This window comes from Podarcis bocagei, assembly GCF_964188305.1.
Source record: "Podarcis bocagei genome assembly, chromosome: 2".
In the NCBI taxonomy this organism is placed as follows: domain Eukaryota; kingdom Metazoa; phylum Chordata; class Lepidosauria; order Squamata; family Lacertidae; genus Podarcis; species Podarcis bocagei.
Window position 1 is genome coordinate 73,206,752 of NC_138126.1, and position 17,037 is coordinate 73,223,788.

Sequence of the window (17,037 nt, forward strand, 5' to 3'; positions counted from 1 at the left end):
CTAAATTGCTTTCTTTGACTTCTAGAGATCTCAACACCCCACTGGTACAACTTTTCAATCTCATCTACCCTACTTTCTCTTTAGAAAAAAAACCACACACACATACTTTGTATTCCTTAATTGTTCTTTTTGGACACAAAAGAGCCAATTGTATATTCTCTCAAAGTCTAGACAGCAATTTGGTTCAAAACTGGAATAAACACAAAGGAATGATTAAAGGCAAGTCCACCCAAAGTTTAACCTAAAGAATTCTCGAGAACTGACGTCGTTTCCCAAAGGCTTATTTATAGAGAGATGGGAGGTTAATGAAGTGCGGCTAATAGGCCAGGAACCTAATGTACACAAAACTCAGGAGGGCAGTCTAAACGTGGACAGATCTGCTTGGGAAGACCCTGCAGAGGGTAGGGGAAGCGGTGGAAGTGACCTCAGCTTCAAAGCAACTGGCAAGAGGCCTGAAAGAACTAAGAGCAACAATTTATAAGCCGCTACAGTTATGTCACATATCTTTTGAATCTGGTACGTAAAGTTAAGGTGTACATATTTGTTTGAGTAATGCTGTGTCTGTGAATGTGTGCTCCATATCCCGATCCACCTCTGTGTTGGCAAGCAGCTTATCATCGTGCTATGAGAGCAGGTCCAGATGGTAGTGAGTTTGGGGTGGTCTGGGTACACTGGTGGGAGTGCCTGCAGCATCCCATCCTTGCTGACACCCTGCTCCACCACAATATGCCGTAAACAGACGCCTGTGTTGCAATGTAGACAAGCTGGAAAAAACAACACAACACAATGGCCAATAACAATGGCACTAAACACTATTTATAGACTAATACAAATGAACAGAAATGGCAACCAAAGTCTTCAAATCTTCACCAGTCGGGGTAGAATCATACAAAAGTTTGATATATATATAATCTGTCACCAAATATTGCCGGAACAGAGTTTCTGGATAACCAATCTGTTTCATTCAATGCTTCATCAGCCAATCTTGATCAATTCTTCATCAGCCAGACTTGTAAGAATTAATAATTTCTGTTCCGGCGATATTTGGTGACAGATTATATATATATATATATATATATATATATATATATATATATATATGCAGGTTTTGGTGTCTTCGGGTATCTTCCCGTGTAAGAGTTGGGGTGTCTAGGCGACGTTTCGACGAGGTCTCACTCGTCATCTTCACCTCGTCGAAACGTCGCCTAGACACCCCAACTCTTACACGGGAAGATACCCGAAGACACCAAAACCTGCATTCCTGTACCCGTGAAAATCTACGAAAGCATATATATATATATATATATATATATATATATATATATAAAACTTTTGTATGATTCTACCGCAACTGGTGAAGAAGATTTAGAGACTTTGGTTGTAATTTCTGTTCATTTGCATTAGTCTATAAATAGTGTTTAGTGCCATTGTTATTGGCCATCGTGTTGTGTTATTTTGTTCAACCACCGCAATATGCAGCAGTGATACTGCTGCCAAGAGTTCTGGGGATGCCTCCCCCCCCAGTTGCTCCTGGCTGAGAAGCATTTCATTGTTGATTTAATGCAGGAGACTTCCTTTTGGGTTGATCCTGTAGCCTGTCCCACCTCATTCCCTCTCTCTGCAGCTGCTCACACCCCTTCACTTCTTGCTGCTTCCAGCCCATCTCTTAAAGGAGCTTCTCCCTGACCCAATGGTCAATCCAGTGTGTGCAGCAAAATATACGGTACTTCCAGCCTCCAAACCCTTATCTGCAAACAGAGCAGCCTGTGACCATACAGATGTTGGTTATGTCTGCTGCAGCACATCATCACAGCCAAGGCAAGCACTTAGATCAGCTGTTCAGACATTCCCAGTTCAAGTTGTGGTGAGTTTGGGCTCCAATCAGCCATTCTTGTAGATTATATTGTGCTCTCAGCTCAGCCCAACTCTGTGCTGCATTGAGTTCCCTGGGTCACAGCAAGGTTGCTTTTGAGTAATAGCTTGATGGTTTCCAGACCACTAGGGTCAGAATCTTATCTCCTCTGACTCCCTTCCCTCCTTCCTTGGCTTTAGCTCCTGCCTCCTTTCTCAGCCTGATATGCTGGTTACTGAGCACTGACCTTCTGGTTTCCAGGTTACTCCTGGCTCCCAGAAATACGTACCATTAAATAAAACATTAACAGAAACAAAGCAATATTTTTGATCTTCTCTACTCCCTATTTATTTTGAATTGGTCAGCCTGCCTCTCTCAGTCATAGGCTAAGCAACAGTAACACTCCCCCCAATTTATCATAAAATCAATCACCTTTTGCGGGTTTTGCAGTGCATAACTATGGTTGGAGCACGCTCAACATAACCAATCACAATAACAATCATATTTGGCCACTCATCACTCTTCCAAAGCCCATACACATCAGAAGTAAGTAAGTAATCTCAAATGAACACTTCAAATAATACAAGAATACATATTGTCTCCCATGATTGGACACACAATTGTTCTGTGTGTACACAAGGCAAAATGCATGTAAGGGTGATAATTACCCGTAATTACTCCACACTATTTGCCTCTTTTCTTCACATTCTTTCTATAAAAACATTGTTATGTTTTATTTACCCAATTGTTCTGGGATATTCTAAACAGATTTTGCTCTCTTCTGCTTCCATACAAACCAACAGAGGCTAGAAAAGTTAGGTTTTTCTTTCTTAAGGTTACAGAAACATCATTTTTTTCCAGCAATTAAATGAAATGAAAGAACCAAATTCAGTTCCTAGAGGACCACTGGACCCAGTGTTCAGAATCAACAAGCTGCACAAATCACTAGTATATTCTGTGAACAGTGGTGCATTTATATATGCTTATGATGTCTGATTAGCAATGAGTGATAATTTGAATGTTTGGCTCCACTGAGATATAACTAAGTCAACAACTCCCCTATCAGTACCTGCTTACACCATGAGTGTCTATATATTCAAATGGCTTCTAACCCCACATTTCCTGCCTTATTTGGTGGGTGGTTTTAAGGGAAATCTTTTTCCATTAGTAAATCAGACGTTGACTTCAAAATGTGTGGAAAATCCTTGCTTTTATTGGCCATTGCTTCCCCTCCCAGTTATTCTTAGCATCTCAGAGTTAATTTAAAGTGAAATTTTGAAGTAATAAAAATAAGCTTAAACATATTGGCCTGGTCAAGATCCATGAGTAATAATAGTTTGTTGTAACAAAATCCACATATTTTGATTTCAAAAACAGTATCATCACCACCCACCCCAAGGCTGGAAAAATCCTTTCATGTGGCTAAAAATTCAATAAATTCAAAAATTTATAAATTCAAAAGCTATAAATTCAAAAGTAACAGGAGAACAACAATGAAGCACATTGTTTGTTTGTTTGTTTGTTTGTTTGTTTGTTTGTTTAAAAAAGGATCTAATATCATGAAACTCCAAGGGCTGGTTCCCACACAAACAAGCAACCATTGTGTTCTTCATGCAACCACATACCTGAATACGTGATCACATAAAGAAGCTTTGCTGATGACGATAAGTGCTTTGCATAGAGACAGCAGCTACAATGTCTGTGGCTGCAACAGCTGCAGGGCTGGTTCATTAGTTGCCTTGCAAGCTCACAGGGCTCCCACTGGGCTGGGATGTGAACAATGGAGCCACATCCGCAAGGATGTAAATAATGGCAGCCACTCTTGCACTCCTCCAATGGAGGCATGGCAGTCCACACAAGAACCTGCCTTGTCTGTGAGCACAGTGGTGGCCCCATGAGCTTCAGGAAACAGCAGCAGTATAAGGATGCCTAAAGCAGAAATAAAATTATGCAGATTATTTTTTGTACATGTTCAAGAACCAAAGTGCATGACTGTAGAAGGAGAGGGAACCAGTGGTGCTTGTCTGAAGTAGCCCTAATGACAGAAGGGACAAACCACCCACTTCTAGTTTTATGAAATCTCATTTCTAATTACCAAGTGGCAAAGCTACTCTTGTTTACATTTTTGTGGGACAGGCTGTCAAATAATTCCAGGCTGGCTATGGAACGGGCAAAACAAAACATAAAGCACATATAAATCTATCAGCGGGGGCGGGGGGGATCTTCCTTTTCCCTGCAGTATCCAACTCTGGAAAGTTACATAATTAACCAAACAGAGCTCTGCTTTCACTGTACAGTTAATAAAACACTATGATGTCACATAAGCTGCCTCTGCTCTAAGGCCAATTTATCCAGAACTTATCCAAACATAGGCTGACAATTATACAAACCAACTTCTGTATCAGATCTACTTCCAACATAAGAGCACATTCAAAACGCTGAATATCCAAAAGAATGTCCTGCGCCTTATGAAGCTACATAACTACATATTTCAAAGTAGCTGATTTTGGGGATGCCCAAGGATTTTTTTATTTTATGGCCCACATTTTTAAGCAAGCCCTTCTGATTTGCACTTCCCAGTTTAATATATAGATCAAAACACTGTTATACTCTAGCTTTGCAGTTCTTCAAATGTTATGGGGAAAAAGTACCACTCACACTCTGTAACCAATAAAGTTGTGGCCTTTTTCACCCATTAACCTAAAATACTGTTTCATGTTTCTTTATTCCATTTCCCAGGAGGGTTTGGGACCTTGCCACACAACACATACAACTATGCATACATTTTTGAATATTATTCTAAGGGTAGTGGAACTACGAAGAAAGCCGCCTCTGCAGAACGTAACATCCAAGAAGGCTGGTAGGAATGGAGACAGTTATAATGCTTCGGTGACCATCGTGAATATCATCAAATGGGCTGGGAGGGTAGGAGAATTCACGCAAGTGAGATGTGGGGTGGGCTTTTAGATGTGCACAAGAATAATGAAACCAGTGGTGTTGACCAGAGAAAGAAAGATGATGGTTGAGCATCAAACAGCTTTACAGGAAACCTGCAGGAACAGTAATTAAACATATTTGGTTGCTCACCTTGATGGACAAGGCATGATTCAGGGAGCTTTATATGTAGCAGATGTGAAAGCTGGAGGGTAAATACTTTGAGGCCAGCAAGCAAGTGGCTGGAGGCCAATGTCCAGCAGGGTAGAAAGATAAAATGGTACCTCCCTCAATGATAAGTTCCCCACACTGAATAAATGCAGAAGACATGGGAAAATGTACCAATCAGACAAGGGCATGAGACTGGCTCTTTGGGACACTTCATCAGGGCCATGAAGTTTCTGTTGTGTGAATGTCTCAGCTGCAACCGTCCACAGTTCCAACCAACAGCCCTAGTGCCACATTGTGCCATTGCTTGGTGTGGGGTGGAGCCCCACAGCACCTGGTGACAGGAGTGAGAATTGTCGGTGTGCTACCTCACACACAGCATGTCATAATGTGCCACTTGTTTTATTATTTTGGCAGCTCTTCCAGATAGGCTTAACCAAAGTGGCTTTGTGGCTGAGCAGGGATCTGAACCCATATTCTATACCTCTGACTTAATATTCTCTGGGCTGGCAGATGTTCCCACCCTCACGTGTGAAGGAGAAAACACCTATCATCAGCATCTCTTCTTTGCAGACATTTTAAATGCCTTCCAAATTAATATTCTGCAATAGGACATCCAGAGGGAAACACAGAGAGGGCAACCCTGTTGAGGCAAATGTTTCTAATTACATTAGCTGTGTCTGTGCCAGTGATTCATAACCGCTAGACTCTGTTGAGACTCCACAGTAGACAAGTGTTGAAATGAGCTTCTTGTCTGAAAATAGAAGGGGAGGGTGGAATACAGATTTTTTTAAAAAAAACCAACAACAACAATAGACAGAACTCTTTATAGAGTTGAACCAAATATTCAGGAAGGGCTGTAACTAAGCAGTAGAGCATCTGCTTTACATGCAGAAGGCCCCAAGGTTCAGTTTCTGTCAAGCCCTGGTAGGGCTGGGAATGTCCCCAGTCTAAAACCCTGGCAAGCCTCTGCCAATCAGTGTCAGCAATACTGACCTAGATGGACTGTTTGTCTGACACGGCATAGGGCAGCTTCCTATATAATGTTGAACTACGTCTTATTCCAGATATCCTTGACTTGATGGCCCAAATAATTGAGACTGAGATACAGGGGCTTGTTTGCTTTTAAAGTACATCTGAGAACATCAGCAAGCTGCAGGTGCACTATATACCTCTCAACATGCTACTGCCAATGTCCCAAGAGCATCTCTTCCCATATGAGCCCTGATATAGGAGAGGGCCCCTACGCTAGGGAGATCAGCTTGGCAGGGACCTAGGAAGGAGGTCTTTTCTGCCATGTACTTTTGTTGTTGGGGTTGTATTATTTGTTTTGTTGGGGTCAGGGTGGGTTATTCTTTCTACCCAAGTGCAAAATATGTAAACAGCATGTCAGTACAGATGAGTGAGTACAAGAATGTACAAATCATCACAATCCTTAAAAATACACAGAAACAGAAGCCTAGTCATTTCTCAGTTGCTCCTTCCATATAAAGGCAGTTGCCTTTATATATGTGTATGCTTCACAGCACATGCATTTTATGATCATGTATCTGTACCAAAGAACACAGCTAAAGCGCGAAAGGCTGCCCTGAGAAATTTACCCAAGCCTGCTGGCACGTTGAAGGTGCTTTAAGACATTCCTGTTCAGGCATGCTCTAATGCGGTCTGAATCCTGTGGGTCTAGATGGATATGGATAAATGCAGGAAGCCTCTTTATATGGGGTGTGCAACCTAATTTGGTCCTGATGAGTGCAGGACTAGCATGCCTTGTAGCACCCCCCTGCATATCAGTATTGTGGAGAATGGAAATGCTCAACTGATCCCCCAAATTATAGCCAGCTCAATGTCCCCGAAAATGGTTTGCTCGTATCGTGGCACTCGCCTCTAAATATACTAATTCATCAAAGCTTGGACAAGTCCGTGCTAGACAGACAATTACTGCTATGATTCTAGTATCAACATTTTTGCTGAATGATCATAAAATTCCCTTTTAGCCCAATGGCTCATCACAAATGCGTTTGGCAAATCCGTGCTGAAGGAAAATATGTACATGATGAGAGACACACCCTCCAGCTGCACAGTATGGACAGCCACATTCTTCTCGGATCAAAAAGTAATTGCATTATGGATTTGAATGGAAGCAAAGGGCTCATGTCAGAGCCATCCTTTTTTACTCCTCTTCTCCCATCAACAAAGAAGCGCAGTATAGAATCTCCAGTTTATTCTGCTAGAGAACAATTAAGTTCTCTATTTTTTTCACACATACACACACACACGGTAGCTGATATTAAAGTTCTGTTTGCATGATTATTTGCATGCTATTCGGTATATCATATATATAATGGGTATATCATATATAGCCATTAGATTAGAGCCCCCCTCCCACCTCGCTCTTACTGTAAATGGACATATGATCCCATCCGCGATCTGGCTTAATAGAGGAAGCGAGAAACCACAAACTGTGCTGACTAAAGGACCAGGGATACACCAAAAATGCAACATAGACTGATGGTGTGGGGAACTTGGGGAAGGGCAAAGCTTGAGGGAGAAAGGAAAACATACACTCTGCACAAAAACAGATTTATTTTGTCGTGTTTCTACCTGTTGCATTCCATAACCCTTTTTTATTAATAGTTTCAGGGCTACTTCCTAAGGCTCACTTAGTAAAAGAGTTCATGTTTTGAAGGCCATCTGCAAGAAACAGTACTGAAATCCTATCAAGCATAACATTATGCCTTTTGAATTTCCAACTCAACAGTCAACAAAGGAAAGTTCAGAGAGGGACTTCTTAATCAAGTTCCCAAACTCACTCCAATTTCTGATTTGTTTATACATGTGAGAAGCAAAACAGTCCCTGGCAAGATAAGGGATGGCTGACTCACATGTTCATCATTATGGGATCAGTGGTCATGTAAACAGTAATATGGCTGCTGTCTTGGGTTGATGGGAGTTCCCAGATGCATAAGAAATAGTGGCCTATGAAAAGCATTGCCAGGTCACGTCCCTGAGTTCTTGCATGTGTCTCAAAACAGTGGGAGATGGAACCACTGCAGGTCGCTCCATCCAGCATGTTGCCCAACCTCCTTTGCCATCTGCTGTTGCACCAACCTAGAGTCATGATTATTGCAAGACATGGATAATAGGACAGCACGGAGAACAGGAGGGGGAGCTGTTATGTATCACCCCAAAATTTTAAAAAGTACAAACATATTCCAACTTTCCTTTTGTAAGCAGCATAGTTCTATTTGAGCACCATAAGAATCTGGTTCCTTGCGCTGCTTGACAATCCCGTCAAGAAATCATTTCATACAGCCTAAACCCAACAAGAAGTTAGGTCTGCTTAAGTCCACTGAAACTGAAGAGCTTATGCATGCCTAATGCTATGCTAGATTTAGCACTGTATCTATTCCCATACTGCTTGACTGTTCTTCTATTCCTCAGTCCAGCTCTAGGTTGGTGGCTGGCCTGCTTGTAATTGCTCTACGTTTTTAATTTTAATGTCATTGGTTGAAAGTATAGCCTTCCCACTTCCGTTCACAGAGAATTTTTTCTTCTTGCTTACTCTAGTTACTGGATTCTGCTCTCCACAGTGGTTGGCTGAATTGCATATTTAATATCCACAAAGGTTGGCTGAATTGCAAGCTAAATATCCACACCAGCAATGAACTTTGGGACTGGCCCAACCACATGACAGAGTGAGGTAAGCACCTCACGTAGAAGATTTGAAGGTTTCATGGAAGGAGAGCAAATGGATATTTATTTAATTTATTGCTATTGTATTTTTACTGCCAGGGAAGGAGAGAGGGGCTTGTGAGGTTTCCTGTATCAACATAATTTGATTTCAAAATAATTTTACCAGACTTGGGTACTGTGCACCTTGACTGATGGAGGGAGCAGCCATATTTTCTGCTCCATTTTAGGCTGGCCCTGTTTCCAACTATGCAGAAATAGCAAGCACACTGTTATGGTAACGTTCAAATTGGTCCTAAGTCTCCATTGGGGTAAAAATCCTAGTTTAAAAAAAGTGGGTGGGGTGGGGTGAGGGATGGAGTTTTCAACCTTTCCCTGAGAAATACTCTGTGCCTTTAATTTTAGCTAAACACTCTTTTCACTATATGATACTGAGTTTTTAAAATGCTGCGAGACAATGTCATTTTCCAACTCTAAGGAGATACTTCGTCACATAACTTTCATTGACCCACTTCTGTTTCCCTGGAAAATTGTTGCTGTAATTCCTGCATTTGTCTAAGCATATCTAGAAAATTACACTTACTGTTACTGCTGACAAATGTAACAGTCATTCAAGTGAATTTAGCTGTCTGGAGTCTTCCATGAACTTTAAAAAGACTGTTTCATTCCGCCCTCCGCCCACCCTCCCCAAATTTCATTTTTTCCTGGAGCTTGTGTGACCCCGTGGAGGTTACACCTTTCCTGGAAGACTAGCAGGCTTCAACTCATGCCTGGCAGCCAGCCAGCACTGCACACATTCATAATTAGGTGCAGACTGCCCCTTCCAAGAGGACGTGTTGAGGCCACTTTCCTAGGGTGCTTTATGCAAGGTCTATTGAATGCTAACATCTGCAGGGACAGGCATCGGACTGATTTGAAAGTCTTCCTCGTGCGACTGAAGGGGCTGCAAACAAAGGCCGGTTGGTTTTGCATACGCTTGATCTACACAAACCCATGTAATTACGACAAAACAGGCTTGCAATGTCTTTCATACATAACAGTGTGAATTGTTTTCTCTACAAGGAAATGATCTCCCCAGAAAGCATCTCTCAGTTTACCATCAATAAATTGAAAAGAAGAGAAGAGACCACTGTGCTATGCAGTAAAAGGAATAATCCCAGGAAAAGGGATTATCATTATAAATCTTGTGTCTGATTTACATGGAGGTGCTATGAATTACTAGGAAACTCAAGTTTAGTTAAGAGCAAATAGACTGGGTCACCCAGTAATCTATCCAGTCCACTAACTTGCCTCTGACGACAACCACATCCATTCCCCATTCTCACTAGCTCTTTCCAGACTCAAGGGGCTCCAGGAATTCAAAATGCTACATAAAAATGGATGCCTTGCACATCCAGTAGTGCTTTGTGCGCCCACACTGAGAAAGGCTTCTCATATGTGGCTGCATGTTTTCCCCAGAAAATATTTTTATGTCAACAGAACATTATTGAGACAACATTATCTAAGGACTGTTTATTTTAGGAGATGAATGACCAGGCATACAAATTGATTTGCAAATTTGGAATTCTGTTCTTCTGCCAGAAGGAGTCACATAATCACCATCTTTCAGGGAAATGCAGGTCAGAGCAGCAATTTAAAGACACAAAGCAGGTTTTAAGAAGGTCCCTAAAACTTGCAAAGCAATGATTTAGGGGCACCGGAGGCAGTACCAGTTGCTGGAAACCACAGGAAGATAAGAGTGTTGTTGTGCTCAAGTCCTGCTTTTGGATTTCTCAGAGGCATCTAGTTGTCTACTGTGAGAACAAGATGCTGGACTAGATGGGACACTGGCCTGATCCAGCAGGCTCTTCTTATGTTCTTATATAAGGGTGGATCAGAAGTGACACTGGAAGTAAACCAGTGTTAGGAAACTGACTTACTTGAAGCATGGCCACTCTAATCCAATATGGCATACATTGACAGGCATCAATTCCCTAGACAGGGGGCTTTCTCAGTCTTAGGGGCAGATAGTTGGAATTTGAACCTGGGACCTCCTGTATGCAAAGCATGTATTTTACTACTGAGCAATGACCGTTCCCAAGGGGAAAGGGAGAATTTAGGATAATGTGCTGCCATTCGTGCAGTGCGATTGACTTCCTCCAATCTTGGTTTATTCTGCAAGCAGGATAGCAAACCAAAGTCAAAATCTGGTTTGTAGACCTGAGTTGGAAATGGCACTATGGTTTGCTGCAGATTTCTGAGAAAGGAAACTCCAAAGTGTCTTGTGCTTCTCAGGGGCTTGATAGACCTCTTGCTTTTACAGCACGCCTGGTACTATGAAAACAGGGCAGCTGCGAAGCTGGCAAACTATGTTTGGCCTGGTGGTAACAAGAAACACAGGACACCTGCCACACAGCACCCCAAAACCAACAAAGATCCACCTGCTTCACAGCACTGTATTTTCTTCAAACCACTCAAGTACTTACGTTGATTTGCCGCAGATTTTCCTATGGTACCACATTTTGCAGTTTGGCAAGTATTTCTGGTTTGTTCCCATGAGCTTCAGCACAGCACACACATTGGGACTACAGGTAAAGGAGAGAAAAATATATATATTGAGTTCCCTATACATACTCTGGCATTCAAAGATGTCTTGTAAATAATAAGTCCTAAAAGAAGCACTGTATTTATAAAGAAGGAATCATTACTCCCACAGTTTAAATTTCCATGAGATCAGAATATAAATCATAAATGAAGCTGAAATGTGCAAGACCTTTCTCTTCACTAAGCCAGGTTAGATTTCCCCCACCTCTATTGCACCCTTCCTTTGAATGCATTCGGACTTTGTATATTTCCACTAGGGCAAGTGATCCCCTGAGTGAGTGTGTGAGCAAATGTGAGTTATAACTTAGGAAGAAATTTTCATCCAATTTAAATTAACCCTACTTCAGTTTTGATGAGGAAAAGGATATGGAGGACAGCTGATTGACAGGGGCTTGGAAGAGAGCCTGCCTGCTACCTTCCTGCATCAAAGTTCATCACTCATGGATAGAAGGACGCTCATGGGGAACAGTTTACACACAGAGACAGACTGGGGGTGGAGAAGGCTTCTGTGTGGCTTGACGCAAATGCACAAGTGTGAAGGTTCCCAGAGAGGAGATCTTGGCCACTGTAAACTCAAAGGCAAATCCTGGCAACAGCCCATGGTTTGTGGGGAATGTGACAAACCATAAACCTTGGCTCAGACAACACACCATGTCTTTACATCACATCAGCAGGACCAGAGGAGCAAAGCAGCTTTCTGTGGGATCCTGCACACTCACGCATTTGCACGAAGCTATGGTTTTGGCTTAGCATTGCTTGTGAATAAGCTGACATGATAACGATGAAAAACACTGAGTAATGAGAAAAGGGCCTTTCCTTCAAGTAACCACAGTGGGCAAACAATAGAAGGATGAGCTACTTGCATGAGGAGTGCTTTTCTTTCCCCTTCACCCTGTGATAGGAATCTCATAGTGACGTGTGTGAGAAAGAAGGAAAGAGCAAAATTGAAACAATGATGTGGACTGAGCTGACTGCATTGGTATTTCATATTAAAAAGTCAGCATGCAAGTGACCAGTTCCACCCATCTGTTTGGGATATTCACACACAACACGATGGGACAACAACAAAGAGAAGTGAATCTTATACTACCGAGTGAGTGAGTGAGTGAGTGAGTGTGTGGGTGAGTGTGAGTGAGGAAAGGTGATGATAAAACAGTGGCTAATGCAGGATCTAACCAAGATACAGAATCTAGTCCCTGTGTTAACAATGATACAGTGCTGGAATAGGATGTGGGAAGACCATATTGAAATATTCACTTAGCTACAATCCTACTTGTTGGCTTTGGGCAATCATCTCTCAGCCTAGCCTACACCACCAAGCTGTTAGGAGGATAATATGCTCCCCTAAACTCCTTTGAAGAAAGGCAGGAAACGAGCAATGTCAATTCCAAATACCTGATCTATGAAATAGAAGCAGCATTTCTGGCTATCAGAACTACTTGCCCTTGATAGTTGTGTATTTAATTTCATCCAGTTGTTTCCTTGTTTTTAAGTTAATTTGTGGGTGGGTGTTGTTGTTTTTAAAAAATGCTAGTGGGCATTACCATTGATGGGTTAATAAGTATTATGATCTATCTAAAGATCCCTGAGAGAAGGAATCCCAGAGCCCATTCACAGCTAAGCATGTGCCTGCCTGTTGCTTCCCTACTTGCACCAGAATTCTCTGAATTGAATGCCCCTAAAAGGACCACACTTGTGACTGTTTACACACCAGTGAAAAGAGAATCTAGAGAACTGCATTCTATAAACACTCGGATCCCTCTGACTTATCAGCTCCTATTGTAGTACTGCCTTTCTCAATCTGTCCCTCCAAACGTCTTGAACTTCAGCCTCCATCAGCCACAGCTAGCATAGCCAACCGTCATGGAGGATGGGATCTGTAGTGCAGCAAAAGCTATATAAATACTTAAAAAGGTAAAGGGACCCCTGACTCTTAGGTCCAGTCGTGGACGACTCTGGGATTGTGGCGCTCATTTCGCTTTACTGGCCGAGGGAGCCGGTGTACAGCTTCCAGGTCATGTGGCCAGCATGGCTAAGCCCCTTCTGGCTAACCAAAGCAGTGCACAGAAACGCCGTTTACCTTCGCACCACAGCAGTACCTATTTATCTACTTTGATGTGCTTTCGAACTGCTAGGTTGGCAGGCGCAGGGACCGAACAACGGGAGATCAACCAGTCACAGGGATTCAAACCGCTGACCTTCTGATCGGCAAGCCCTAGGCTCTGTGGTTTAGACCACAGCACCACCCACGTCCCCAAATAGGTCTTTTAGAATTTGACCCCCAAATGACTAAAGTGATTTGTTTCCTTCATACTCAAAGCCTTCCAGGAGGTTTTCCATTCCTGCATGTATCAGCTTGGCTTGATTCACATTTCTTTGGTTTCAGTATGCCTGAAGTTCCCCTTAATGCCATCAGCCTTATTAAATTCACTAGTGGCATGAGCCTAAAATGTGCTATTTCAACAGCTTATACGTGTTCATGCCATTTAGGACAGAAATATTAACCAGCTCTACTGTTAGTCAGAATGAGGTGACTACCTCAGGTAGTTGATTTTGAGTGTCATTTAATTTATTATTGCTTGCATTTTTACTGCTAGGAAGGGGAAAGAGTCATTAGTGGGGTTTTCTGCCTCAGGTGCCAAACTAACATAGCTGGCCTGGACACTGAGCACCTTAATTTTAATTGTTTGGGGGGGGGGGGAGAGAAGCAACCACATTTATTGTTCTGCCTTATTTCACTTTATCTGTAGAACTGGCTTGGTGGGGGTAAGTTTGGAAAGGTGAGCACAAATCAACAATTTCACAAACACTTGGCTAACTGAACTTTTGTCCATTTAAATGTAAGGCAAATGTTGGCAAGAACTGGATTGACTTTCAGTCATCTGAACACAATATTGGATGCATTCCTTAAAGAGTCAGAGGTGCAGCCAGTCTATAAAAGGTGGGTGTAGGGTTAGTGCCAGTATACTGTGCCTCAAGGGTAGCCAACCTTCAATTCATACAGCACTCTTCTCCATGCACGAAGAGTTCTATGTAACTTGAAAACAGACTACCTGAACCATCCATTGCAATAAATGCAAAACCAAAAAGATACAATCTTGCCTCCTATTTTTTCAGACCTACCTAATGGAGAATAAATAACTGGCAAGAGAAAGAGCCTCACTCTTTTGGGAAGGACAGCTCATCTCCACAAGCCATTTGATCCCCATTGACCATAATCCAAGTGGATCCCCCAGCTTTTTAAAACTTGCTGTTTAATCCATGGATTGGGATTTTCTCTTCGTTTTCTAAATGCTTGCCCCTCCGACCATCCCTTAAACGAATTACACCGGAACAGGAGACGCGTTTTTGGACCAAGAGCCATTTCTGTGGAACCCAAAATCTAAACAGAGATCTTAAAAATTAATCTAAACTCGAGAGGCAGCAGGGCGGCAGCGAAACACCTTCGGCGCATCATGTGGCCGCTGCTTCGCGTTCCCCAAACCTTCGCACATCCGTTCTGAGGCGAACGTGTGGAAACCGTCTCCCGCCTTTTGCCCGAGCCAGGCACACGCGCGTCGCCGCCAGCGTGCAAGAGGCACCGGGTCCCGCGGGTTGGGTGGATCACCAGATCGCTCCCCCCCCCCCAATTTAAGCTCAGAGACTTACCCTTGATGCCTGCCCCGGAGCCGGCTGTGATGCAAGATCTGCTGGTAAGGGGTCCGAGTGGCAGCCCAAGAGACGCTGACCCACAGAGCCAGGGCCAAAGGCAGCAGCAGTCCCGAGCGCATCGTGACGGAGGGGGAAGACCCGATGCGGCGCGAGGAGACGAGCGGCGGGACGGCGGAGTGAGCCGCTCCCCCTGTTGCGCGGCGGAGTTAAATAAGGGCGTGCGGAGCCAGGGGGCGGAGACAGGCCCCTCCGGCAGGACGGAGCTCGGGGGTGGGGCGGCGGCAGGCCAGCGGGCGGAAAGGCCGGGAGGCGGGTGGGGTCACCTGAAGCTGCCCTCGCGGCTCTCTCCGCCGACCCCTCCAGCCTTCCTTCAAACTCCAGAGCAAGTTTTCCGCTCGGCCTGCCGAGGTCTGGTAGAAATCTCCGGTCCCTTGCTACCTCCCTTGCACACCCGCTACCTGCCGCCACCATTTGTTCCACTTCGGGTTAACGGCACCCGTTTGCGGATAGGAAGCGGACCCTGTACACTTTTGCTTTGCTTTTGGGCCTTTGAATGACTGCCCCATGGGAAGCCCTCCACAGGGAGGAGGCGTCGGAACCCCGCCGTCGTTTGTCCCCCTGGGATGAAAGACAGAGGAGACCCCTCCCATTCAGCCAAGGGCTTGTGGGGGAACAGTAGGGGCACTCTGAAGAGTGTCTGTGTGCTTTAAAAGGTGCCCCCCCCACCCAAACAAAACCGAAGTCTTCCTTTTAGGAATTCTAGGTGCCGAAATCCCAAGGGAGCAGAAAAGACTCTGTATGGGACCGGGGATGTTTTTGGCCCAGAGATGGAAAGAAGGTAAAGTCCCTACCAAAGAAGAATGGCAGATCAAGTTGATGGATTATGCCAAAATGGCTAAAATGACCAGAAGAGTCAGAAATCAGGAAGACCAAAATTTTAATAAGGGAATGGGGAAAATTTATAACCTATCTTAAAAACCATTGTTAAAAGTTAACATCGTTAGTAGGTTTGGAATATCACTTGTAGCTGAATGGTGAGCTTTGGACACAATGGAGATGTAAAAGATTTGGATTATCATAAAAGATGCAGGAGGAAATGATTAAGAATAGGACCCACAAAGGGAAGGAGAGAAGTCCAAGAGATTCTTTGGAATCTTGTTTTTATGTTATATTTGATATATGACTAAAATTTTAATCTGAAAAAGCAAATAAATATTTTTTTTAAAAAAAAATTTGGGGTCCATTTACTAATCCACTGTGCTTTTGAAGAGTAGGACAGGGAGCCCCTCCTCCCTCCCTCCCTCCCCATGATGACTTCTGCTCAGGATGATATCTGGGTGGCTCCATGCAATCCCACCTTCAATGCTGTGTGCTTGCAAAGCTTTTTTGGGAAGACACCTGCTTCGTTTCCAGTCTGTGCATGCCCCATAACGTCCTGCTGAACTCTTGCAACTCTCGCAAACAGGAACTCATGGTTCAGCTGTCTCTTAATCACAAGGTGTAATCAAGGCTTTGGCTTCCTTGTCCTGAGTCTATACAATTGTGCAGTCTCACTAAACCAAGGCTAGGCTTGTCCTGTGAACCAGGCATTATTTTGGGCAATTCAGTCTTAAGTTCTCCATCTATGAGATGAGAGTGAGAGTGAGACCTGTCTCATGATGAAGTTCTTGTGGGACCATCAGCACAATAAAAGACTGGAAAACAGTTTGCAAAAGATACAGTCACATGCACCATTCACAATTTCTGTAGTGCTTACTTTGTGCTTAGCAGTACATCTGCATGTCAACAAGGGTGATCTGGTAGACTACACACACACACACACACACACAACTTACAAACAGTTTTTGACTTCACTAAAGCCTCAGTAGTAGACTTTAGTCAAGCAGTGTTCTGCTTCCTACTTGTCGAAGCAGCTTGATTTAGAATTGTAGAGGGTCATCTACTCTAGACCCCTTTTGCCCAAAATGGGGCTCGAAAACACAACCATGAGATTAAGAGTCTCATGCTCTACCGACTGAGCTATGCTCCTGAACATTCACCTCTACTGCCTCCACTTATAATTGTTAGTGGGGAATTCAGCATAGGTGGCAGTGGATATACTAGATCCCAAGAGAAGTGGCCATTCCTGCCTCAAGACAAAGGGAAGGAAAATGAAATAT

The 17,037-nt window shown here is 43.4% G+C and overlaps 1 protein-coding gene across 1 annotated transcript in view; it reads right to left on the reverse strand.

Annotated features, from left to right (window-relative positions):
* Window positions 1–15,062, reverse strand: part of TGFBI (transforming growth factor beta induced) — a 40,868-nt gene extending 25,806 nt beyond the window's left edge. The window contains exons 1-2 of the mRNA XM_081185615.1: window positions 14,876–15,062; window positions 11,110–11,208 (exon numbers count right to left, since the gene is read on the reverse strand). Coding sequence (XP_081041741.1) covers window positions 11,110–11,208; window positions 14,876–14,997 — 221 coding nt within the window. The 5' untranslated portion in view covers window positions 14,998–15,062. The remainder of the gene's footprint in view (window positions 1–11,109; window positions 11,209–14,875) is intronic.
* Between the last annotated feature and the right edge of the window lie 1,975 nt (window positions 15,063–17,037).